The sequence below is a fragment of the Cimex lectularius genome, unplaced genomic scaffold (assembly GCF_000648675.2).
Source record: "Cimex lectularius strain Harlan isolate CLEC.00 unplaced genomic scaffold, Clec_2.1 scaffold34, whole genome shotgun sequence".
Classification (NCBI taxonomy): domain Eukaryota; kingdom Metazoa; phylum Arthropoda; class Insecta; order Hemiptera; family Cimicidae; genus Cimex; species Cimex lectularius.
The window spans coordinates 1,285,583-1,311,806 of record NW_019392635.1 but is presented as its reverse complement, the minus strand read 5'-3'; the positions used below and the strand labels follow the sequence as shown (position 1 = coordinate 1,311,806).

The following is a 26,224-nucleotide window of genomic DNA, read 5'->3' as shown; positions in this document are numbered from 1 at the left end:
CAACGACGGTGCAACAATGCACGTATCGGATACCAATCAAACACAATGGACTCTATTACGCCTCCGGTTTCTCATTTCATGGTGTATTTAAAAAAAATCTAATGAAAAGGTAATTCCAACCCACAAATATACACTTTGTCTTCTATGTACCAAAAAGAATTAAAATGAAAAATTTAAATTTATAATTTCTCAGAACTCATACACCTTAATATAAAGGAATTGAAAAGTTTGTGTAAATATTGCTTATAGGTATGTGTGTTTATGTTTTCTACTTTCTGTGTTCGTTTAATATACAAAAAAATATTTTTTTTTAGTTTATGAATTTAATTATTAATGGGCACTTTTTCTTATAATTTCAATCTATGTTTTTAACATCAAAACCATTTTTTGTGAATATTTTTCAATTTGTTTACAGTTTACTTAAAAAAAGTGTAATTCGATTTAGAGAGACCATGTCAAATAAACTTTGTTTTGTTTTTTAAATGTTTTAGGAAATAATGTATATTTACAAAAAAAGCTTTTTATCTATCAAATTTAAATTTACCTAAAAACAAACCATTACTGGTTGTTGAAATAACAATGGGAATTAGACACATGTCCGATCGTTCTTGCCAATGGCTCTTTGTTTATATATTTTTTAGTAATTTATTACAATCTTCAATTTTTAGTTACAATATGTAATTTGACGATATACAGGTTGTCTAGACTTGTATAGTTCACCCATTCAATTCGGAAAAGAAAAAAAAATGGCCTTATACAAACCTCAAGTTAATTTTGGCGAGGAATCCCGTGGGGTAACAGATTTAACATAACTTTCCAGTAGGGATGAGAATCGATAAAAAAAACATCGATGATCATCATCGATTAAACATCGGAACCTCACCTCACCATCGATTATGATCGATTTGAGTATTCATTACTCAAATCACAAATTATTTTCATGTGCATACATTTTTTTATGTGTCACTTTACAAACATAAGCTAATTTTTCAAATTTCGCCATTTCTGAACCTTTATTAGGAACTCTAATAAAACTACTTTATTTTTTTAAAAACATTTATTAGAAATTATTTTTTCCTTTGGTTTCATTTGTAGGCGTATATAGATTTATCGGTCCCTTTTAAATAAAAGACGTTTATTGTTAAAGTATTTTGTGCCTGTGAATTTCATTAAATATACCTCGCTGTTTTTGTTCGATACTTTGGAAAACATCCATAATCCACCCAAGCCCAAGTCCTGACCCTTGCTCAAAAAAGTAAAGGTTTAACATGTACGTAACTAAAAGATAGTAGATTTAAAGCCAATTTATCCTTTAAGCGATTTCTGGTTTTCCAAATGATCTGTCCAGCTTTGGAAAATAATCGTTCAGAGGGAACAGATGTGCCACTAAGGCAACAAATTGAACAACTCCTGACAGGTTCTGATAGGTCACTTTCACATCAGAAGAATATGGGTCATATCATTCACAAAAGTGGAAATTAGGAAAAACTGAAAAAGTTTATAAAACATTGACAGCCCACCATCGACGGTCAAAAAACATCGACACAGTAACATCGACGTTGAAAACATCGAACATCGGTCGCCTATCATCGAGGTTTTACTAAACATCTCTACTTTCCAGTCCATTTTATTTTTAAAATTACTCTCAGCTGTTAGTATGCTTTGTCGCAGATTTGACAATTTATTCAAATTTATGTTTATAATAAATGCTCAAATGCGCTCTCTGGCAAAGGCACAGTATAAAACTCCTGCATTTTAAATCTAAAACGGGGAGGGCTATCTTAATAAATTTTAATAGATGGTCAAATCTGTAACAAAACATACTAACAGCTGAGAGTCATTTTAAAAATAAAATGAACTCGATGTTGATAAAAAAATCCTTTTTTGTAAAAAGGAGTGTTTTTTGGAAATGTTTGTTATTAATGTAAGCTAAGAGCAACCCCATGATCCCTACCCTCTTATTTTGGGAAGGTTCCTATCCTAAATTAACTTGCTAACGCTAATCGTTTTCGAAATAAAGGGGGTGGTCCATGTTGTTACAAAAAACATACCCCACGGGTCTTCCGTCGGGCATAACACAAAAATGGTCGATCCTATCAAAATTTTCCTTTCAGTAAAAGCAGCATAAAGTAATCTCTAGAATGGAATTATACTATAAAAAATATGGTATTCCTATTTAAAATAACAAAGTGTCATTTCCCGGCTAGACGAGAAAGTTATGTTAAATCTGCTACCACTCCGCGATTTCTAGTCAAAATTAGCTTTGGGCTTGTATAAGACTATTTTTTGCTAAAGTTTATCGTTTTTTAAATAAACGGGCTGGGCCATCTTGTTACAAAAAGCATACCACCCTCACGATTCTTCCGTCGGGCTTAATTCAGAAATGGTCGATCCTATCAAAATTTTCCTTTCAGTAAAAGCAGCATAAAGTAATCTCTAGAATCGAATTATACTATAAAAATATGGTATTCCTATTTAAAATAACAAAGCGTCATTTCCCAGCTAGACGAGAAAGTTATGTTAAATCTGCTACCACTCCGCGATTTCTAGCCAAAATTAGCTTTGGGTTCGTATAAGACTATTTCTTGCTAAAGTTTATCGTTTTTTAAATAAACGGGCTGGGCCATTTTGTTACAAAAAGCATACCTCACGATTCTTCCGTCGGGCCTAACTCAGAAATGGTCGATTCTATCAAAATTTTCCTTTCGGTAAAAGTTACATAAAATAAACTCTAGCATCGAACTGTACGATAAATATATGGTACTCCCATTAAAAATAACAAAGTTTTATTTCCCAGCTGGATGGAAAAGTTATGTAATCTGTTACCACCACGCGATTCCTAGCCAAAACGAACTTGGGGTTTTTATAAGACCATTTTTGCTATAGTTCATTTCCGAATCGAATGGGTGAACTATAGAAGTTGATACACCCTGTATTGATGTATTTTTCAGCTGTTTACATATTTACATTGAGGGGGAGCAAATAATCAATATCATTCTCCCACTTAATTTCACTTATAAATTTCACTGTCCATTCATCAGAAAGGAGGTCGCGAGGCCATTTCCTCTTTAGACGCCTTATGGCATTGTAGGCTTGGTCGAGACTATTGGGGTGATGGGGAGATTACTGAGGAACTTGGTACATCTCTGGGGAATTATGCTTTGGACGAATGGGATTTTAAAGTCGTTGTGGAGGGTAGTGTTGAAGATATAATACGGTGTGTTTATAATTGATACGAGGGCATTGATGGATATAGCAAGGTTTAGCAGTTCACTCGTTGTTCTATACGGTACGTCCAAGTCGGTTGTAATAGCGTTTTGTAAATTTTGTAAATCGTCGATAGCTTGGATTGTCGTCCTATAAGTTTGTAGATCAGACCAGTTGTTTAGACATTTCGTTCCAGTCGTCCATGCCGATTTCACGTTAAGCGTGAGTCTACGTGAAACCCAAGGTAACGAACGCAGTAGGATTTGGGGATAGAAACGTTGTTATAGTACATTGTGAGAGTAGATTTGCTTCAGTGTGTAAATGTGACGTTTCATTTATATTAATTTGCGATTTGTTCCTGCAGAAGCAACCGCAGGATCGAGGTTAGAGGATAGTACTAGCAGCGTCATCGACAAAAGATGAAGGTGGTAGGGTTAGCGGTAACATCTGCAGTATAAAGTATATAGAAGATTGGTCCGAGCACAATCCCCTGCGGTACTCTCGCGGCCAGAGCAGAATTCAAAGTAATCTGATCCTTGTCGGACTCGAAAGAATCGCTCTGTGAAATAAAAGCGGAAAATTAAGCCAATGGCTTTGGAAACCAAGAAAGCGAAATATTTCAAGTAATCTAAATATTTTAAGCAAGTATTATTTTCTGCTTTTATACTGCATGATAATATGTATATGTATATATAATATATATATAAAGATGTATTAAATGATATTAAACATGCATTTCAAAGGGTTCTGAACCCTTGTAAAATTTCCTGTAAATCGGTGCAGTGGTCTCTAAGTAATTTTTTTTTATTTTAGAAAAAAAGGCGAAAAGGTATGAGATATTTTTATTTTTTTATTTTGTCAGAAATATAAAAGTTTTTGTCCAACTGCGAAAAACGAATGTATTTCTTGTTAAAAATATATTTAACCTACTTTTCTAACTTTATCTAGGTTAATTTATTTCTTTGAAATGCCAAAGTAAAAAGGTAAATTTTCTAGTTTTTCTGTCTGAAAGTTTGCTGTTAACGCTCTTTTTGTCTAGTCTGTTGAAGTTAAATTTTATCCTGTTTGATCATCTTTTGGACCTTTCTTTTTTCAATTTCTCTACTTCCATTGTAAGCAGCGAATAGTAGTAACTAACTAGCAGTGAAGATGCTGGATATTTATAACTTAATTGAAAATATTATGTTTAGTGACACGTACTGGTGAAATTACATGTACTTTCTTTTTGGCTTATTATATTGGACTCAATATTATACTAGTTTAGGCTGTCATTAGGCGATTTAAGATTTCCAGCCTTCATTTCTTTTTATATTTATTTATGTAAAATTACAATCTTAATTTTTAACACGTGACTATTTTTGTTTAAAATTAACAATAAGAATTATTTTCAACAATAAAAGAGAACGTATTAATGTTCCCGAAAAACCCCACAGTTACAAAAACGTTTTTCTTCCGTAGGTATAATTTATAGTTTGACAGATTTCTTGATCATCCTGGTCCGCCTATTATCGCTACTTTGGCCTCTCAGAAACGCTTTGACATTTTCCATCTTCAGCGGTTTGTCTGTGTTATTTTCGAATTAAAACAGCTATAATATACTTATACGTAACTAGAGATCGACCCGATCATTCACAAAAACTCTTATTTTTGATTTGCCAATTTTAGGTAGGATGTGTGTTATTTGATTACGTTGGTAAATAAAAATCAGCGTTCGGCTGTGTCTTCGGTTAGATTATTCGACAGCAATTTTTTGTTTTGTCGGTTCGTTTCCTATTTATAACGTGTAGTTTTTAGTTGTGTGTGTGTGTGTGTTGTGTCAGACACACCCCTTTTATCATTCATGGATGTACAAAAGGGAACTGCAATCAGAATAAATAACACGAATCTGACCTAAAAACTGTCCTCCATCTGACAGACCAGCTAGGATAAACAGATGTCCTGAAACGACCAAACTACAAATCTAAATCACTTCTAAACAACACAACATTAAATAATACAAATCAAGAAAAACATTTGACTACTCCAAAATTCGTTGTCCAAAAATAGCCAATTGATCGAGTTTATACTGACAAAACAAAAAACAAAAAAACATATGCTATATTCTAGAGACTAACAGAAAAAATATGAATTTTAAATATAAAGACAATAAAGAATTTTTGAACAAACACGAAGTAAAAATTTAAAGATCCGTATAGTTTTTTAAAATTAATTTAGAGTGTATAAAGATTGATTAATCTCAACATTCTACAAGAGCAATGCATGTCAACAGTACAAAAGTGTCAATAAAGTATTACTAATGTTTGTCGTTTGTTGTTTTATCCTGAAAATTCAACTAATTTCTTTGGTCCCTTATATTAATATTAGGATAATTTTTCTGTATGTTTATTCAGATGAGACGAACTGTTTTCTTATGCAGCAGTGTTTGTAAAACTCGACGGAAAAGGGTAATTAACACATCTCTAAATAAAAACGTCGAGTTTTATCTTAATTTCTTTGTTGTGTAACGTTTACTTGTTTCTTCGATAAAAACTGCACGTTTGTTTGTTTTTTCAAAAATTCGTGTATTAAGAATATTTCAGTTTTACGGCAAGCTTTTGTTTTATTGATGTAACAGCGTTATGTTGTAATTTTGTTTTTCTTCTTTTTATGTTTTCGCGTTTTTTTTATGTTTAACTAAACGATTTCCTTATCGTAGGCTGTTTGAACGAGAAGTTAACGCTTTCATCAGTTTCTATCATCCAGACTTTCAGACGTCACCTATATTTCTCGGGCAGAACCTTGGAATCAGGATCAATACTAAAGGCTCTTTAGCGTGCCTCTGAAAGAAAAATGCCTACTACCTATTTTCATTTACATGCACAACACTTTTATACAGGAGAAAAAATGCCGATGATTATTAATTTCAAGCAGATGATTTTCTCCCAAAAGGATGTATAGTTGAGCCAGTTTTTAAAACTATTAAGTGAAAGAGGAATGGGTGTTTTATTGTTTTTTGAAAAAAGCTGCGGTGGATAGATAAATGGCAATGCTGGTGAGCAGGAAAACGTGCTTAATTTGAGAAAAAAGTTCAACTTTAACAGTAAACAATGCAAATATTATATCTATCTTGTTAAATAAGCAACTCTAGTTCCTCTACCTTCTATATTAATATTATTTATTAGTTATAAAATTTAGTATTTTTAGTTCTAAAATATTGAAGAAATAGCTTAATACAGTTATTATTAGAAATGAAGGTTATTGATAAGATAAACGAGACACGGCAGGGCCTCTTAAGTTTTATTTTTGATGAAGCTTTCATTTTTGTACTTTTTAAAGCGGAGTTTTTTTATTGTACTTACTTTTTGCTTATTCAATTCAATGTTAAAGTAGGGATTTTATTTATACTCCGCCACACCCCAAACGCTGTCTGGAAACAAATGTGGCTGTTGTTGTGTTTTGGAAGGAGGGGGATTGGCGCAGTCGCGGGCTGTCGCTGGATAAAAAAATATTTTATCAGCGTCGAATCGAAGCCAAAAACAAAGGTAATGCTATACTTACAAATATAAAATTTATAAAAAAAGAAAAAATATAGGCTATTGTTTTACCTTATTGAATTACAGTAGGGTTTCGACTCCAAGACTGTTGTTGTCAGTCTAATTGAAATTATTATGGCGTACGACTAGAAACCATCCTTGGATGGTACGATTACAAGCAAAACCTTGAAGATGATATTGCCTTCTATCAAAAGACAACGTTTCTATTGCACAATGTCTAACTCAAATAATAATCCTCTACAAATTTATCAATAAAAGTCAATATTTATACATGCGTTATCCAATAAATTAAATTAAAAGTATGAATGTATAATTTAAAAAATAAATTAACAATCTGTTGTGATTTCATATTTGCTATTTTTCCTATTTTCACCATGTTCCTTGAAATTTTTAAGGCGTGAGACCGAGTGAAGCAAACCTAAAGTCTAAGAATATCCAGTTTTTTTCAATTTCAATTAATTTTTAGTTAATAAGAATGTAAACAATGTGAGTCAACAATGTTCCTAGTTACCCAATAGTACATATACCATAAATATACCTCAGACAGAATGTGAGATAACTGACAGAACATTCCGCAATAATTTAGAAGCAATAATGAAAAATAAAATTATTCAATAAATCCATTATATTTCGGCGTCCGTTTGACCAAATAACTTCTTTCAATTAATTAATCTTTATGCAAGGTATTGGTCACGATAGCTCAAGTGGTTAGAGCACCGGAGTATTGAGCCGAAGGTCGTGGGTTCGAATCCCCCTCGTGACACTAGCTTTTTAATTTCAACCAATAAGATAAAGATTAATTAATTGAACAAAATGTTCCCAGTGTTGTGCACCAGCTCAACTTTGTTTCTGGCTAGCTTCGTAGTTGTTCGGAGATAAAATAGCAGAGTTTTTCATTCTCACGTTTAAATGGCAAACCTTGGCAGGATTGAACGAGCCTGAACGTGTTTACAAACTGAGTTCAGTCTACCAGAGTCCTCGGGTTATTTTTCGTATTTGTGTATACCAGTATGTGGAACGAAGAAAAAAAACTAATCAATGTAATATGTAGTACAGTGTTTTTGTGGAATGTTGCAAGTAAAGATTGTAAAAAAGAAAGAGTGATGCTTAAGAACATATAGCAATATCGTATGCTACAAATCACAGTTGCTTTTGATAGCGTAGTTGTTTAAATGTAGTTTTGTCGAATATTTTCCTCTAACCAAGAGCAACAGAGTTTTATAGTAAAATAACTCGACGACATCCAAGAAACAAATTGTAAAAAGTTTTTGCTGAGCCTTCAGAACTTAAACGTGATATTTTGCACATTAGAGCATTTTCAAACGACAAAAAGTGTCAATTCTTGTATCTGTACTACAAAATGCTACTACTTCTTCGATTACCTTTCCTACCGTTTCTACTACTTATAATATTGCTCCTCCAGTGCTACTACAACGCCTCCTATCAATCCTACTACTACTACTACTAATACTACTGCTGTTAATACTACTATTACTATTACTGCTTCTACTACTACTACTAACTGCTCTACTACTACTACTACTACTACTACTACTACTACTACTACTACTATTGCTACTACTACTACTATTACTACTTCTACTACTACTACTATTGGTTTTTCCGGAAAATAATGCAGGATTTTAAGTTTTCATTAAAAAAAATCTATATAAAATATTCTGTTTACGTTTACAGGATTACTCATTTGTATGAATGTCAACACTTATTAATCCTCTTCCAAATGATATTGTTTGTTTACCTCTGTAGCATTCCGCTACTTGGAAATAATTCAGTCATCCTTATAATGTCAAAGCGAGAATTTCGTACGATTTTCTTTTACGAGTTTAAACTCGGCCGAAGCGGAGCCCAAACGGCTAGAAACATTAACCAAGTCTGGGGCGAGGGTTGTGTTAATGAGTGCACTGTGCAAAGGTGGTTTAAAAAATTTCGGGAGGGAGATTTCAGCCTTGAAGATGAAGAAGGTCGTGGAAGGCCTTCCTCTCTTAATGATGATGTTCTGCGATCAGTGGTGGAAGAAAACCCCAAAACAACTGTTCGAGAACTTGCAGAGCAACTCAAAGTCAGTAAAACGACCGTCGCTGACCACCTCAAGGCGATTGGAAAAGTGAAAAAACTCGAAAATTGGGTTCCACACTCATTAAACGATCGCCAAAAAATCAGCGCTTTGATGTTTGTGCATCACTTCTTTGTCGAAACAAAAATGACCCATTTCTGGCCAGAATTGTTACATGTGACGAAAAGTGGATTCTCTACGATAACACTAGACGTTCTGGACAGTGGCTCGACAAAGGAGAAGCTCCAAAGCCCCCAACTCATCAAAAAAAGGTAATGGTTACGGTATGGTGGGCTTCATTTGGTTTAATACACTACAGCTTCTTAAATCCTGGCGAAACCATCAATGCTGAATCATACTGTAACCAAATTAATACCATGCATCAGAAATTGGCAGTAATGAAGCCCTCTTTGGTCAATCGGAAAGGGCCCATTTTGTTGCATGACAACGCTCGACCACATGTGTCACGTGTAACGTCACAAAAATTATTGGAGCTTGGCTATGAAACTTTGCCTCACCCACCCTACTCTCCGGACCTCTCGCCTACTGACTACCATTTTTTTAGACACCTGGACCACTACTTACAACACATAATATTCAAAAATCAAACGGAACTGGAAAATGCATTTATTGACTTTATCAATTCTAAAAATTCTGAATTCTACTCAGACGGAATTAATAAGTTACCAACACGTTGGGAGAAATGTATTGAGAGTATGGGAAATTATTTTGATTAAAGAACATTGCTTTAAAGTAACTAGTTTCTTTTTTTTTGTTTAATACCAAAATCCTGCATTATTTTCCGGACAACCCAATACTACTTTTACTACTACTAACGGGTCTCCTACTAGTACTACTACTACTTTTACTACTACTAACCGGTCTATTACTACTACTACTACTACTATTAACTGCTCTACACCTACAAAACAACAACAACAAACTGCTCTACGTCTTCTATTACTACTACTACTACTACTACTACTACTACTACTACTACTACTACTACTACTACTACTACTACTACTACTACTACTACTACTACTAACTACTACTACTACTTCTACTACTACTACTACTGCTACTAATACTACTATTACTATTACTGCTTCTTCTACTACTACTACTACTACTTCTACCGCTTCTAATGCCTCTAGTACTACTTCCACTCTTCTACTACTACTAACCGGCCTACCACTACTACTACTAACTGCTCTACAACATCTACTACTATTACAACTACTACCATTGCTACTAATACTACTATTACTACTACTTTTACTACTACTAACTGCTCTACATCAACAACAACAACAACAACAACAACAACAACTACTACTACTAACTGCTCTACGTCTTCTATTACTACTACTACTATTACTAATACTACTGCTACTAATACTACTATTACTATTACTGTTCTACTACTACTACTACTACTACTACTACTACTACTACTGTACTTTCACCACCAAGGGTTGTCACTCCCCAATGTGCTGACCCTAGGGTTATACGTCAGAGAAGTTCACTTACCCCTTTATGTGGCTGGATCAATATTCCTCCTGCTTGTAGTTGCTACTATTACTACTGTTTTTCTTCTTTGAGGGATGGTAATTTAAAATGTGAAAATGTGTTGGGGTCTGCACTACTCGAGTTAGTTGAAGTGGTTTTTCAACTGGGCCAAATTATTTTATTTGATGGACGGTTACCCATTGCTGTGGTACCATTTGGATGTGTACTACAAGTCGTAACAGCTGCTATGACGTTTAGAATGGGTCGTATGTGCACAATCGTTCGTCGTTAGTCATTCTAATGTAAAGAAACGTTAAAGTTGATTTTCTTTCATAATGCATGCTTTTTGTTTTTTGTGGATCTTTTTGACTATCAGTTATTCATCGATTCAGCCAATAATATTATTTTAGCTTTCTTATCTGAGCTCGCAGACTATCCTACTTCAGAGACGGTTACTGTGGGTGTGTACTGCATGTCTGTTTTGTGCTAATTTGTATGTTTTAGTATGTGTGTTTTCGTGCGTAGTGTTATGATGAATTATGCGGCGTACTTTACTCAGGAACCTCAGAGGACTATAAAAGTTCAGTAAATGAGCCAATAGAGCGCAGAGAGCTACCCAGACTTATAAATAACAGAGGTACAAAATGCATTCGACCTTGACTGTATTATGATTGAATGAAACAAGGTAACACAGCTTGTAATACAGAGAACAATCCAAGGACAACTTAGAGAGTGCATACTGAAAATACAGCAGAAGCCAAAGGAACGACCGAGACCTTCTAATTTTATCATCCCACTGCCATTCAGACTAGGTTAATTGATATTTAAATAATTAATTATTCATATTTTATTTAGAAATTATTGCATATAAAACCAAATTGATACATAACTGCGTTATTGCGCAATTTGTGAGAAGGAAGGACAAACTTCACATTTAAAAAAGAATGTAATAATAATAATAGTAATCTAAAAATCAACTTGTTTTGTTATCAACAAATTAAAGATAAATTGAAACCGTCGACGTTTTACAATTGGGAAAAGTGCAGGATGACGAGGTCCCAATTTTAAAAGCATTGTATTATAATTTAATGAGGCAGCATCATCCGCTTTTACTCATCTGTCGTTTGCTCATCGATGACTCAATGGCTCATGTTCATGATGATATTCCCCCCCCCCCACCTTGTTGAGTGTCATCGTAAAAACCGCGATGACGTTTACAATATTGTAGGTAGTAAATGCACAATCGTTCGTCGCTAGGTGGGTTAATGAAAAAAAACTACAAAACATTAACATTGATTTTCAGGCTTTTGTGGATATTTTTGGCAATCATTTATCCATCGATTCAGCCATATCACTATTGCACGATTAAATTAGAAATCGCATAATTATTAAATTGACTTCAATCATGATTTGATTTAGGTAGGTTGTTTGATGTTTGAACTAATTATTAATACAAAGCGATAATACACACATAATAAACCTTAGAAATCCTAAAATTATTTTGCATATATTGTTACTATAATTCACCACTAATTAGTTCTTCTTATGCATATGTAAATTATTTTAAAAAGACCTTTTACAAAAGTAATAGATAAAAATACTTTGAAGGAACCATATTTTCATTTTAGAACCTAAAACAAAAGTCTTCCCTTGCTGGTTTCCCCTTGCACATTTACTTTTCCTTGGTTTTATTTTCTATCTATTTATATTATCTAAAATTTTCTTACTAAGAAGAGGAAAACAGCCCGGAACCCTAAACCTAAACCTAGTTTAATTATGCAATAAATAAATAAATAACGGTAATAAAACTAACAATAATAACAATATTTAGGACTTAATAATTAGAATAAATAGGGACTTGTTCATTTAAGCGTATTTGAGGCAAAGTCTATATATATATGAATGAATACTGTGAAGAATGCATTTTTTCAAAAATCAATCTCATTTATTACGAACCAAACAAAATTTGAAATTTTTCTTTAATCATGATCCTTCTTTTGAGATAGATTTTTAAGATACCTATGTCAAAAAACAAAAAGACTGGGAAGAAAATAAAAACTAACAGCTGTTATTGACATTTAGCTGATGTTATTCAGCTGGGCCTTTCTGTGGAACCTTCGTGCAACGGGGAAAGTGTATTTTAATTTGGGATTGGACACCGTATGCTATAAATATCTGTAAAATGTATAAACCGGTCGTACACACAAAAGAACTGCTTATTGTCTCCAAATCCAAGGTATTTTTTTTCCTATATCTTTCATAAAATTCAATCAAACAATTTAGACTCTCTCCATCAGGCCTACAGATAAATAACATCCATCTTTTTATTAAAAACAAAACAAGAAAATAGAAAATAACGTATCTAAAATTTTAAGAAATTTTTTTTAAACAGGAAAGATTATCGCAGAAGCCATAAAGATTATTTTTGGTCAGTTAAACAAAAACATCTCTCCTCTAGCACATTTTTTTTAAATGATCACCAACATTTGCTATAATCTTTACATTAAAAACAGTTTCTATAATTTTTCGAAAAAAAATTAAGGTATTTGCGTCGATCTTTAAAAGAAATGAGTCTTTTCGCAATTTTTTATGATATATTGTCCAATTTGGAATTGATTGCACTTGATTTAATTTAACATTACGTATAATTACGCAAATCCGGGTACATGGAGGGCTTAAATGATACACGGTTTTTTAATTTTCGCAATACAATATACGTGAAATAGATAGAAAATGAGATAAACAGAAAAGGTGAGAGGCGGAGAAACAAGAGCAAGAGTGTGAGAGATAGATATATTGGTAGATAGATAGATATAGAAAGAGGTAGATAGGAGAAAAGAAGAGAGTGAAAGTCAATCATGCATCTCCATTGAAAAGAGGAGGAAATAGAGGTAAAATGTGGAAAAAGAAGGAAAAAGAACAATGGAGGGAGAGAGAGAGAGAGAGAGAGAGAGAGAGAGAGAGAGAGAGAGAGAGAGAGAGAGATAGAAAGATAGTACATAGTTTTAACTACAACAATAATACATCGATAGCTGCTTTGTGTTCGGGGTAGGATACGAAAAAAAAAGAAATTGAATGTAGTCTGTACTGTTTTTAAAAAACTTATCGACTTATTATAGAGCCTCAACAACTAATTTTTATTTTCAACAAAGCAACAATTTTTATGAATTTTTTAAATTTAATTTTACCAATAATAATCGTGGTAGATCTATTCTTGTTGATTTTATCATAAAGTAAATGTTCAATTTTAAACATTTTAGGCTTTTGTTTAGTTTAAAAATCAAGAGACAAAAACGTTTTGTTGTACATGGCCCAGTAAAAAAAAAAAAACCTCCAACATTCAGAGTCCCGTAGTTAATAGAAACAGGGAAGGAATCAGAAGTGAAGAAAATAAAAAAAGAAGTCAATATAAAACAGTAAGAAAATAGTCATAGCAGCCTTAAAATTCGGATTTTCTGTCTTGGACATAGGACAGGGTATCTCAGACTTGGGGTCAATTGAATAAGAAGAAAAGTCAGCCCTCTTACTCACACCGAAATAAATGTTAGGCAAAAGAGTGAGAGAGAGTGGGAGAGAGAGAGAGAGAGAGAGAGAGAGAGAGAGAGAGAGAGAGAGAGAACAATCTAATTATAATGCTACAATGCCATAATTAGTAATATTTCTCTTATACTTCAAACATTTCTCCTATTACAATAATAGTTTTCATACATGTTAAAAGCACATGTTTAAATAATGACAACAGCTTTTTGAGTGATGTTTTCTTTAATACTTTTTTCATTTTTAAAAGGAAGAAGAGCCTATAAAAATGCCTTATTACCAGCCAATATTAGATGTGGATGACAAAGCGCAGCAGGAGAATTCGGCTCTTGTAATTGAAGCTTTTTCGGCCAAAAGCTGTTCAGAGATGTCGGAGTTCGAGCTGAGCTATCCTTGCAAATATTGTTCGTTCAAAGGCGAGACGAGAACAGAATTGGTCGAACACATCGACACCCACGACAAGACGAAACCGTACGAATGCGAAGAGTGCGAGTACAAATGTTCACAGGCGAGGCTTCTGAAGCGCCATTTCAGGAAGCACACCGGCGAGAAACCGTTCGCCTGCGAAGAGTGCGAGTACACGACAGCATATTCGCCGGCTCTCAGGGTCCACATGCGGACCCACACCGGAGAAAAGCCGTTCGCCTGCGCCTTATGCGATTACCGGTGTGTACACGGTGGACATTTGAAGGAACACATGAGGACGCACACAGGCGAGCGGCCGTACGAGTGCGTCGAATGCGGCTTCAAATTCGCCCGACCCGCCCATCTGGAGAGGCACATGATGACCCACACAGGAGAGAAGCCGTACAGCTGCAGCATATGTCCGTACAGGTGCGCGAGGGTAGCCCATCTGCAGAGGCATCTACGGAAGCACACCGGCGAGAAACCGTTCTGCTGCGTCGTCTGCAACTACAAGTGCACGCAGTCGAGTCATCTCAAGATCCATCTCCGGCTCCACAACGGCGAAAAACCCTACGAGTGCAACCGGTGCGATTTCAGGTGCACTAAGTCTGGAAACCTCAAAGTGCACATGAGGACTCACACCGGCGAGAAACCGTTCAAGTGCAAACATTGCGACGCCAAATTCGCTATGTCCGAGAAACTTAGGGAGCACAGGAGAAGCGAACATTCCAAAAAATACAAACAATTTTCTTGCACAGACTGTGAATTTACATGTAAGAAAAAAAGAGATTTGAAGTCACACGCGAAGACTCATCAAACTGACGGTCAAACTGAAAATCCATAAATTTCAACAGATGTTTTATTTTTGTTTTCCAATAAACATTTTTATTTTTGAAAATTTTTTAAATCCAGTTTAAAAGAATTATTGAGAATTGATGATAATCGGACATTTTCTACATATTTTGAAATATTATCAATACTTTTTATTATTTGAAATCTTACCATTACAATAAAGAAGTTTATAACTATTGTCTTTTTATACATTATATTTATGTTGTTATATTGAATATTTATTTAATTTTTTAAAAATTTTCAATATCACTATTATTTTCTGATCTTTTCTCCTTCAACACCATTCACCCCACAAATATACAGGGGGTTAATTTGAACGCTTTGGAAGACTTTATAGTTATATTGTATTTATAAGTTATATTAAATATTTATTTAATTTTTGAAAGTTTTTTGTAGTTTTCAATATCACTATTATTTTCTAATCATTTCTCCTTTCACACCATCCACCCCACAAATATACAGGGGGTTAATTTGAACGCATTAGAAGACGTTTATAAGTTATATTGAATGTTTATTTAATTTTTAAAAGTTTTTGTTGTAATTTTCAATATCACTATTATTTTCTGATCTTTTCTCCTTCAACACCATCCGCCCCACAAATTTACAGGGGGTTAACTTGAACGCTTTGTAAGACATTTTCTCCGTAACTAAAAGTTATTTTGAAATTCCTAAAAATACGTAAATTTTCTTTTTGTAACATACGATTAAAAAAAAACTTGTGATAAATCTCACACAATTGGGTTCAGAAACTGAGCATAAAATTTGTAAACCCTTGATACGAAATTAATGGAATACCTTTTCACCTCCTGGAGAAAACTGAAATAGGACCAACGTAAAAAAAAGTCGTTTTCAATGACGCTACATTTGATATCATAATTTTTGTGCGTTTTTCAAATAAAACAATTACAATGCTTATTTTCTTTTTTTGATTCAAAATTTGCACTTTTAATGTACTCAAAACACGTGCAAAGATACATATGTACAACGAGAATGTTTTTTACACGTTTATATGTGGCAGTACAAATGTTAACAGGTACATTTTTAATGTAATTTTGAAAAAAAAACTTTCTTAGTACAAAATTTAAGGCAGAAATGTTGGAGTTTTTTTTCTTCTAGTAAAATTGGTCGTTTATTCAACAGCATAACTCATGATAGGCTCATTTTTAAATTTTTAGAAAATTGCAAACCGATCAGGTAGTGATTTTCATTAAAATTATGAATATATCTTGTCATGGCTTTCCATTATGGTTGACCATGAAATAATTTCCACTATGGATTATTTCTTACGGTGTGGTTTCCAGGCAGAAATCTCAGTATCTGTTCGTTTTTCAGGAAAATCCTTGTCCAAGGACAACAGAAAAGCCCATTTGTAAGTATGTCGGTTTCGAAATGCAGGGCCGCTGGATTCGAACCCGGGACTTTTACCTTACAGTGATGACCGCCGTGTCAACGCCTAATCGTTGCGGCCACCGACGCCCCCTACAATAATTGTTATTAAATTTTCTATTGGCATGACAGGATGCCAAATTGTTTAAAGGATGAGGAGATGTAAGGAAAGTTGTCTAAATTTGATGTATTAAATAAAATTGATTTTAATATGAGTATACGCGCAATTGTTTGATCGCCCTACTCAAAATATTTTCTTGAGCTTACACACTTAGAAATACTTTCCTCGTGATATGTTACATGTTTGTGTGACAATCAGTCAAGATTGTTCAGATTATATTTTTGAATAAAAATAACAAGTTAGAAATAATTTCTGTGAAATCCGGCTAATTAAGAATTGTTTTAAACGAGGTGAGTTTAAGGTCTTAGCAAAATGGTGGAGTTGAAACAACGCTTTAATAAGGTGATTAATAACTGACTCTTATCAGTGAACAAACAGCCTCTAGTTCTTCTCTCTCACTACGAAAGATTTCAGGGTTGGTTTTTTTTTATTTGATGCGCACAGAAGTCAGTAGTAAAAAGAAACAAACGAGCAAAAGAGAGAATAAGTGGCTTCACGCTTTTGATAAACGACGAAACCGGTTGTGAATTTTCATGAGAGAAGAATAAAAAATGAAGAGAACAAAGTTGAAATTGCTTTCACAGGTGTACAGTGTACTCTTTCCTTTCTCAAGTATGAATCATTGACGTTCATAACAGGAGTTGTGAATATTTGAAATATTTCGCCCATCTCTGAAAAACCCAACGCGGTTTAACAAAACGAAAATTTGAGTGAGATGAGTTTAATTTACAGGTTTAAATTTAGCAGTTGTGCACAAGATTTTACACTTGTAAATCATGACTACCTTTAAGCCAACAATAATAATGTTGCATTGGACATTTCTACTTTCATCTTAACTAAATAATGGTATTATTTGGTATATTATGCTCTTATTTTACAGCACTTTTTATATTTCTTTTTTGTCGTTACAGTTTGGTTTTCCGGAAAATTTCTTTTAAATAAAAATAAATAAAGAATATGTAAAAATGCAGGAAGTTTTTAATCTAATTGTATGATGAAAATGAATGTAGTTGGTAGGAAATGAACCCAAAAAGTTAAACAGTTTATAAATCTCAATTCTGTTACAGATCATCACTGATAGGCTTTTGATGTCTAGGAAGGGAACATAAAAAATACCTCCATTAGATTTCGTGATCCTATTGACCAAATAACATCTTTCAATTAACTAATCTTTATGTAAGGTATTGGTTGAGATAAAAAAGTCAGTATCACGAGCGGGATTCGAACCCACGATCTTCGGCTAAATACGCCGCTGCTCTCCCACTCGACCTATAGTGACTTCGATCCACTCGGACTCTCTAAAGCTCTCCGTGGCCATTACATTTGTCGCCGAGAATCAAATAGATTACACGAAATTTGAAAAATGGCAAAAAGGAGGGAAAATTCGACAGGTTGGGTTGTGGGAAGTTGGTGGAATGGATGGAAGTCACGATAGCTCTAGTGACAGAGCAGCGGCGTATTTAGCCGAATGTCGTGGGTTCGAATCCCGCTCGTGACACTGACTTTTTTATCTCAATCAATACCTTACACAAAGATTAATTAGAAATAACTATTCCTTCTTTCTTCCATAGTAAAATAAATATCCACAGTGATCTCTTTTGGGACGGGAATCTATTTTAAAGGACATTTGCATCTTGTATTTCGTATTTTTGTTTTCTGAACTAATTTTCTGTCCTCATATAAATAATAAAGAATACGTAAAAACTTGAAATTTTTTTGTAATTGATAATGAAGTTCAAGAATGATATATGAGTTTTCAGCTAGAAAAGAACCAAAACATTTTTTAGAAACGCCATTAGCTGTGACTGAGAACAGAGGGATTTGTCTTTCTTTTTAAAAAGAAGAATGTTTACAATCGATAAGTTACGTGCGCCAATTAATGTTTAGACAGCAAGAAAGGAAACCGAACCGTGCAATAATTGGGGAATTAAGGTCAATTAGTCAAGACTAGTGCTAGTCTACTAATGATGATTCTGAAGGTATAGGTAACGTTCCAACTCACACTTCTTCACTTCGAGGAAAAATAGAATAATATATATAACTCAACCATACCGGACAACATAAACCTAACTCTACCAAACCTAACCATTCCTAATTTATCCTAAATCAACCCATATCCACTTTTCGGTAACGGTAAATAGAATTTGGGAAAATGGCCAGGAAAAACAATTGTGTATCGCCTGTATTATATGTAGCTTATACAAAGAAGACTAGACATCATGGGCGAGAAACCTGAGTTGTGCATAAAACCCGAGTGTGCTCGTTAAAACTCCCGATGAGTCCTGTTACTCTTCTGCTTATTAGAAAAAAAAATTATCTGCCTACAGTTGATTCAACCCGTAGGTTGTTCCGTCGGGTATTCTTCCTCAGCGGTACACAGATCAAAAGAGTACAGAATGCAAAACCACTCACTGGGACTAATGACTTCGTATGTGAAAAATGTACCTATGAAGACTTGAATAAGTCCGAAGTAAATGAAGTTATGAAAATCACTTATGGACTTCATCACCTACGACTAGTTCACACCACGACTATTTGTTACCAAAATTGACTCACCATCGCCAATTACTGTCTCAAAGTAATTTTTTAAACTGCAAAGTATGATGTATAATGACGCTATTAATATTTCTTTGGCTATGTCTTTATGAATTTGAGATTATAACTCGCGCTTCGCACTCGCATATTTTTTCCCCTTCCCACACATATTTACATTGAATCATGGGTATGTAAATTAACCACCCTAACCTTATTACATTTAGCACTTAACCTATCTGATGTAAACAGACCTAACCTAACCTCAAGCCAACCTATAACTTGCGTAGGCGTCCCCAGTGGTCAAGCAAAAATTGTGTATTCAGTTCCAAAACATATCCATGTTAACAAAAAAAAAAAAAAAAAATGAGAGTAATAGAAAAGTTGGAAAAAAATCTTTTGGGATTGAAATTGTTATAGGTAGGCTATGAACTAGGGACGTTTTTATTAAATTGTCCGTTATTGGTCGAAAATAAATTAAAATTTAATCAAAGTCATTATTGATAAACTCCTTACAATTTTGTCTCGTTTCTTGTCAATCAGCTGACTGTCTTTCTTCTTCATCTCCGATTCCCAGTTCGAAAGATCTATCATGAATCTCTGCAATTCTTCTGTGTTGTTTTGCATGTCGCGTTGAAAGTTAAAGAAAGATGCCATTTTTCTCGGATTCTAGGGTTTTTTCTATTCGAAACTGTATGACACACAATAAACACTTGTTTCTATGGCAGGAGGTAAACAGATGTCGTTGCTAGGTTTCGAAGACTACACCCGCACTTCTGAGTTGTAGCAGGGTAGTTTTGCCCTGCGGTGAAATAAATCATATATTATTATTGATCGAAATAGCAATAAAACCGTCAGTCCAGTAACACTAAATCCAAAACTTGTATTGCATTTGAAAAAAAAAATTGAATTTTGTTAAAACATCTGCTATTGTTTAAACCTTCTTTAACGGACATTGCGAGTTAATGTAGCGTTAAAATAAAATAACCGTTCTTTGTTAATAAAATTTCATGAACTTTGAAATTAATATTAAATTGTTTTATTTTCCTCAGTATTAACGATTGATGGGTTGATAAAAGTCCCGTTCTGAGCCATAAAAGGTTCTTAAAGGCCTAAGCTTAAAATAATTAAGTACTTAAGACAATAAGACGTTAAAAGTTAATTATAAATCTTTCTTTTGCGATGTCCTCTACGCGAACAAAAACGGTTTATAAAGCTGAAAACTATTTAATATGCCATTTAAATAATTAATGCGTAATAAAATCCCTTTTCTATTGCATAATTGATTAAAAAAAACTCATAAATTATTGTCAGATCAATGAGGTATGGCTTTTTGGAGGAAGATTGTTCTTTGTTGGTTTGAAAAACGGGTGCAGTCGTGTCGCCACGTATCCGGTGTTTTTCATTTCTGGCACACATTTCCCGCACGCGTGTGCAAATGAAAACATACAGGGGCCAGGAGGGAGGCGGCCAATCAAGAGAATTTTTAATAGATCTTTTCCAGGTTTCCTTGGTTGTAAATGTAAATGAAAGTATTTTTTTCCCTATTCGCCCACGTCGCACACATACGGAACGCTGTTCCCTCCGCTCGAAACGAAATATTGTTACGACGAAGGGCATAATTGAATTAGGAGGACCTCGAGCACAAACTCATTTTCATGTCCTTTGTCATTCGATGCACGTAACTACAGTCTAGGAATCAACAGAGTTCCAACACAGAAAAAAAAACACGTTTGGAATATTCAAATTTCAAGTCGTTTTGTATTGATTTTAATTGAGAGATTTTATATTCCTAAATTTAAACAATAACCAAAAATAATTTATATAAATTTTTTAAATTCTGATATTTTTTTGCCCATTTAATCTAGTTTAGCCGTATTTGTCAAAATTGTGCACCTGGATTACGGTAAATCTATCCGACGGCTCGCACATCCGAATCAGAGCTGAACGGATACGGACTACTAGTCAATCTCGTGCTTGTTGTTTCCATAAAACTAGTTAACCTTTATTAATGAACTTGTCTTTTCACTTGAAAGATTTTACTTTTATACTGCTTGCATCAATTAATAAATATTTTATTATAGCAAATACATCAAATCTAGCCGCAAGTGACTAATTTCTAAATTTTTTGCTCAAGTCTTGAGAATGAGTCGTAGATGGTCAACAGCAGTTGTTTTCGTTCCCGATTCAGGTTCCCTTATCCTCGATGTTTTTGCCTGTCTGACAGTTCGGCATTTCACTATTTTCGCAGAAAATCCTCGGCCAGTCATATAACTGAAAAGGTGGAACCTACTTAAAAAATGATGAAATCCTATTACTGAGCAAATAACTTATTCTATCTTTGCAGAGCAAGTTTAATTCTTTCGAGTTTATCCTTAGGTCCTTCATCCTTCATATGGTGAGAGCAACATGTCCATATTTATAAGTGTTAATTTTCATTTTCCACCGAACCGCTCAAGGGTTACGACATAGCTATGTAGATTTTTGGCCGAGATGCCGGATCTTCGTGGAGCGAAGAATCATGGTATTTGATTATCTGCGTCGGTGGTAAGCATAGTTTGACAAAGGGTAGGACTGTCTGCGGTGTATACTGCGTAGAGGATTGAACCTAAGATACTTCCTTGTGGTACCCCTGCATTCGTGCGATAGCGTGTCAAGAGCCATTAATGACTTGAAAGTGTCTGTCGGGTAAGTAGGAATTTAGGATCATATAGTAGGTACACGCGTCCTCTCTCGATCGTCCAGAGCAGTCACGATTGCCATATATTTTTTCCTAGTGTCAGAGGGCACAGTTAATAAGGATCAGTATATTTATATTCTGAGACGCTGAGCGGGATCGAAGCTTCACATCTAGCCACTGAGCCCGTGGTTTTGGTTGCATCTTCATTGGGTAGATTCCGTCTAGCCTGCGTCTCACATTTCCCCGATTTCTCCTTTTTTGACAAAATTGGTAAACAAGTCAAGAAAATATACTTACTTTTGCATTATATTTAACTGATTTATTTACCCAATTCACTACTTGACTATATAACTTATCTCTGGGGGCCTGGGACTTCACAGCATGTATAAATACTCCAGAGCAGCAGCCCTTTTGTTCAAGAAAAGTAACGATGATGTATGTCCTTTCTGGAGAAAGTCAGAAACTAAACTGGAGGTCAGGAATAAGGTTGCGGGAATGAGATAGGGATCATGTGCTTAAACAAGTTTTTCTAGGATTTTGCCCATGATATTCACTATTTTCAGTATCCTACTTCTCAGGACGTGGAATCTGATTAAAAACGGACTGCTGCTACTTGAACAAATAATTCATCTCATAGATGCTTGAGACGTCACAGCATCTAGAAATACAAGGAGCAGCAGTCCTTTCGTTCAAGAGCAGTAGCGATGATGTATGTGTACCACACGATCGAGCTAAATAGTGCAATGAGAGCGTCTAAACTCAAACTTGTTTATTTAGAAGGTCTTAAAAGTTTTCCAGGATTAAATTAATTAGAAAAGGACCACTCGTCTCTCATAAACTAGGCTAAATCTTATTGGATCATGTTAAGTGTCTCGAGGGTGTTATGTTTGGACAGTGCAGGATATAAAAGATATAAATTTAAGCTAATTATTATCTTAATTTTATACAAATTAAGTCTTCTTAAGATGTTTGAGTGTGATTAACGAGATATTCTTCTATACAATTGGGTTAAACTTGAGCTTCATCATCAGCGGGAATCATCTCGAATCTCAGCCTATGATGCTGTCCTACGGGAATGAACTAAATAAAATGTGTGGTGATTAGTGACCGTTAATCGATATTTATTTAGAAATCGTGAGATACGGTCTGGTGTGATGTAGGTTTCAGAAAAACATTATCTTTATCGTGCCAACGTTTCGATCTTTATTGAGATCATCTTCAGGGCTCAAATTGTTTGTCTTCTGTGTAATTGTGCCATTCTTGCACCGGGCACTCTCGATATGACACGCAAGAATGACACAATTACACAGAAGACAAACACTTTGAGCCCTGAAGATGATCTCAATAAAGATTGAAACGTTGGCACGATAAAGAAAATGTTTTTCTGAAACCTNTGTCCCTGAGTCTTTTTCGTACGTTAGGTTAAACCTCCATTGAGCTGTTGCTTCGCATTCGAAGATGATATGAGTGGCTGTTTCCTCCTCCTCATCACATAATCTGCAAATGGGGTCATCGCTGTATATACCGATGTTGTGTAGATGTTTTCTCAGATACCAGTGACCTGATCAACTTCCGAGTGGATCGAGGCCACGATAGCTCAAGTGGTAGAGCAGCGGCGTATCTAGCCGAAGATCGTGGGTTCGAATCCCGCTCGTGCCATTAACTTTTTTTCATCTCAACTAAAAACCTTAATTAATTGTAATGAAAATTAACATTGAACTTAAGGACGTTTTCTATGTAATTTGTTAATCATTGTTAATTTGGGGCCTAAACAGTATTTTGAACAAAAAATTAATTGTTTTTCAATGACATTATGATCTGGGCAATAACCTATACTCGTCGGCACTAACATGTAGAAGTTTTTACCCCACGTGCTAGGTTAACGGTGGTTGTAAGGAAAGCAATTTGGTTCTTTTGCGTCTCATAAATTTATTTTAGGATCCATGTTTATGAAGGAATTTATCGCAACAAAAACACATTTTATTGACATACATTTTTCATAATGCAAAACTGCACATCCTACGAGCGTGAAGGCTTCCATGCACAGTTCGGCATACGTGATAGACTCTTAGAGCCCAGAAGGATTAACCACGTCCGTTATCGAATAAAATATATATTGGGGAAAATAAAACGTGACCGGTGTCGTTAAATGATCCCGGCTAGCCGTCATCATTCCGACCGACAATTTCGTATGCTGGCCGTAGTTAAAACCCCAGAAGAGTTCGTGCCGCCGGGGTGGCTACCGTGGTTGGTCCACCATTCACTCCTTTCCAGTTCTAAGATACCATTATATTAATGGAGAGGGCGTAATACAGTCAACTCCTCTTTCTTGAACACCTCTCACACTTCGAAGACCGAGGAACAGGTTGAGCTTGATTCTGTCCTGCTCTCTTAAATCTTCAGATGATCCCACATAACCAATCAAAAGTTGCATTTATAAAAAACGTAACAATTCAGTTTGTTCAGTATTTCTTTCACTTTTACTGGTACCTCTTACAGTTATCTAAATTTTAATATTTTACCCTTAGAAACAGTCAACATAGATCTTTTTTTTCCCTTGGCTTTGCATCAAGGCATCGGCCATGCGTTTTCCTTCGGCGCCGCCGCAGTTACAGAATTTACCATGTTTCTTTCACTACATGTTGTCTTTTATATTTTGATGTCATTCTTTTTTATAAAGGTCATTAAACTGTCAAATACTGGAATATTTTTAGTGTCGCTCAATATAGTTGCTATATTTGTTGGGAACGCTACTCCGTGCTTTCTTAAATTCTCATATAATTCCTCTCTTCCTTTGTTTCTGCTGGGGCATGTTAATATGACATGTTCCGGGTCGGCATATGTTTCTCCGTCACAGTCGCAATTTGCGTTTTCTATGAGGGATATTTTTGCTAGATGGTGCGGAAGTTGGTTGTAGTTAAGTCTAAGTCTGATAATGGTAGTGAAAAAGTTCCTTGGTCTAGTAAGTCTGAGGAACCATGGCTTGTAGGGAATGACGAGCATAGATCTCTATTGTTAATTTGATTCGTTATTTTTAGCAGGGGCTTAGCAAATAGCAAGGGTCTTATTAACCGGTATTTTTGATCTTACAGTGTCAATGCTGTAATTGTTGTTACCACCGACGGACCCATCGTGCCAACGTTTCGATCATTATTGAGATCATCTTCAGGGCCTGGAATTTGTAAACATTGTTTAAATTATACAAATACACGTAGGATGTGAAAAACATGAATGTATACAACGCTAGAAATTTTGGATTCTATCAAAGTTTTTGTACTTTCTTTTTACGAGGGTTCGCAACAGCAGAGGTTATATCAACCCTCGGGGTGCCGGTGTTTTTGAAAAAAAGCCCATTTGTAAGTATGTCGGTTTCGAATGCAGGGCCGCTGGAATCGAACCCGGGACCTTTACCTTAGTCATGAGCGCAGTGTCAACGCCTAAACCGTTGCGGCCACCGGCGTCCCCTACTTTAACTTTAAAACTGTAAAAATTGACTATCTGTTTTGTGTGCTGACAATAAAAAACCAACTGCAAAAATGTGTTTTTATAAATTTTTAACTTTCTGTATTAATTAACCTATCTCATATTGATGTTAAGTATAAAATAAATGCTAAATATTTTAGACATTGTACATCGAAGTATTTTATAGCGGCTTGGTGAAAAATCCAATAAAAAGGGGTTGGTTATAGCTATGAGATGTTCACGATGATATTATATTACAATTTTATTTTTATCACTACTGAATTTTTTTTTAAAGGAGAATTTTTTTATAATAAAATAGTCATGGTTATAATAACTAATAATTAATAAAATGTCAGGGAGATGCCCTTGTGCGGTGTCTAAATAACAAACACTTATTTGTAGAGTGCTAACAATTGGCACCGCACAGAACAAGGTGTGGCTTGTCTATGAAATTCAAAAACATTCGAAGACGCAGCAGTGATGGTAGCGGATTTGATTGGATACACGAAGCGGATAAATGTAGAGAGGTATCCACACGTGGTTTTCCCAGTCTAGAAGGAACGTATTTATTAGCTTGAGCGAATGAATGAATAGGTTTGTGGCGGAATATAGAGAACCCCCACAGACCTATGTAACTAGTTATTTATTTTATCGCCCTGAATGTTTCATATTGATTAAATGTTGAATATTGAATTTATTAGCGTGATAGGTTGAGTGAGTAAGTGCGTGTGGGGGGTGGTTGGTGGGACCCACAAACCCACCAAATAGGCTAGTTTTTTAGGATAATTATGATTAGAGTGAGCGGGGCATCCCCTGGCATCGAGTACTCCAGTAACTACCCAAATCTTTATCTATTTTATTTATGAGTTTATCTATTAGATCGAATGTTTTTGTATGTGTAGATAGCCACAGGAATAGACACT

The 26,224-nt window shown here is 34.8% G+C and overlaps 2 protein-coding genes and 1 long non-coding RNA gene across 7 annotated transcripts in view; 1 reads left to right on the top strand and 2 right to left on the bottom strand.

Annotated features, from left to right (window-relative positions):
• Positions 1-20,028, bottom strand: part of LOC106661739 (annexin B9-like) — a 53,058-nt gene extending 33,030 nt beyond the window's left edge. For 2 of the 5 annotated variants that reach the window (XM_014385319.2, XM_014385321.2), the window contains exon 1: positions 6,546-6,628. Coding sequence is in view for 3 of the 5 variants with exons in the window: in XM_014385318.2 (XP_014240804.1) it covers positions 19,676-19,816 (141 nt within the window). In the remaining 2 variants the exon portion in view is untranslated. Of the gene's footprint in view, positions 1-6,545; positions 6,629-19,675 lie in introns of those variants that run through there. The other 3 variants (XM_014385318.2, XM_014385317.2, XM_014385316.2) reach the window with 3 other exon arrangements.
• LOC112126469 lies at positions 6,541-6,878 on the bottom strand. The gene is made up of 2 exons (XR_002909991.1): positions 6,792-6,878; positions 6,541-6,679 (listed from the first exon to the last, which is right to left on the bottom strand). It is a non-coding gene; the product is annotated as an uncharacterized LOC112126469 (long non-coding RNA).
• On the top strand, positions 12,423-15,224 carry LOC106661741 (zinc finger protein 239-like). The gene is made up of 2 exons (XM_014385328.2): positions 12,423-12,562; positions 14,114-15,224. The coding sequence occupies exons 1-2, from the start codon at positions 12,509-12,511 to the stop codon at positions 15,110-15,112; spliced, it is 1,053 nt and encodes a 350-aa protein (XP_014240814.1). The 5' UTR covers positions 12,423-12,508; the 3' UTR covers positions 15,113-15,224.
• Positions 20,029-26,224: the final 6,196 nt, after the last annotated feature.

Coding starts and splice junctions, on each gene's coding strand:
- LOC106661741 (XM_014385328.2), top strand. CDS start 12,509: ATGTATAAACCGGTCGTACACACAAAAGAACTGCTTATTGTCTCCAAA. Junction 12,563..14,113: donor TTATTGTCTCCAAATCCAAG/GTATTTTTTTTC, acceptor CATTTTTAAAAG/GAAGAAGAGCCTATAAAAAT.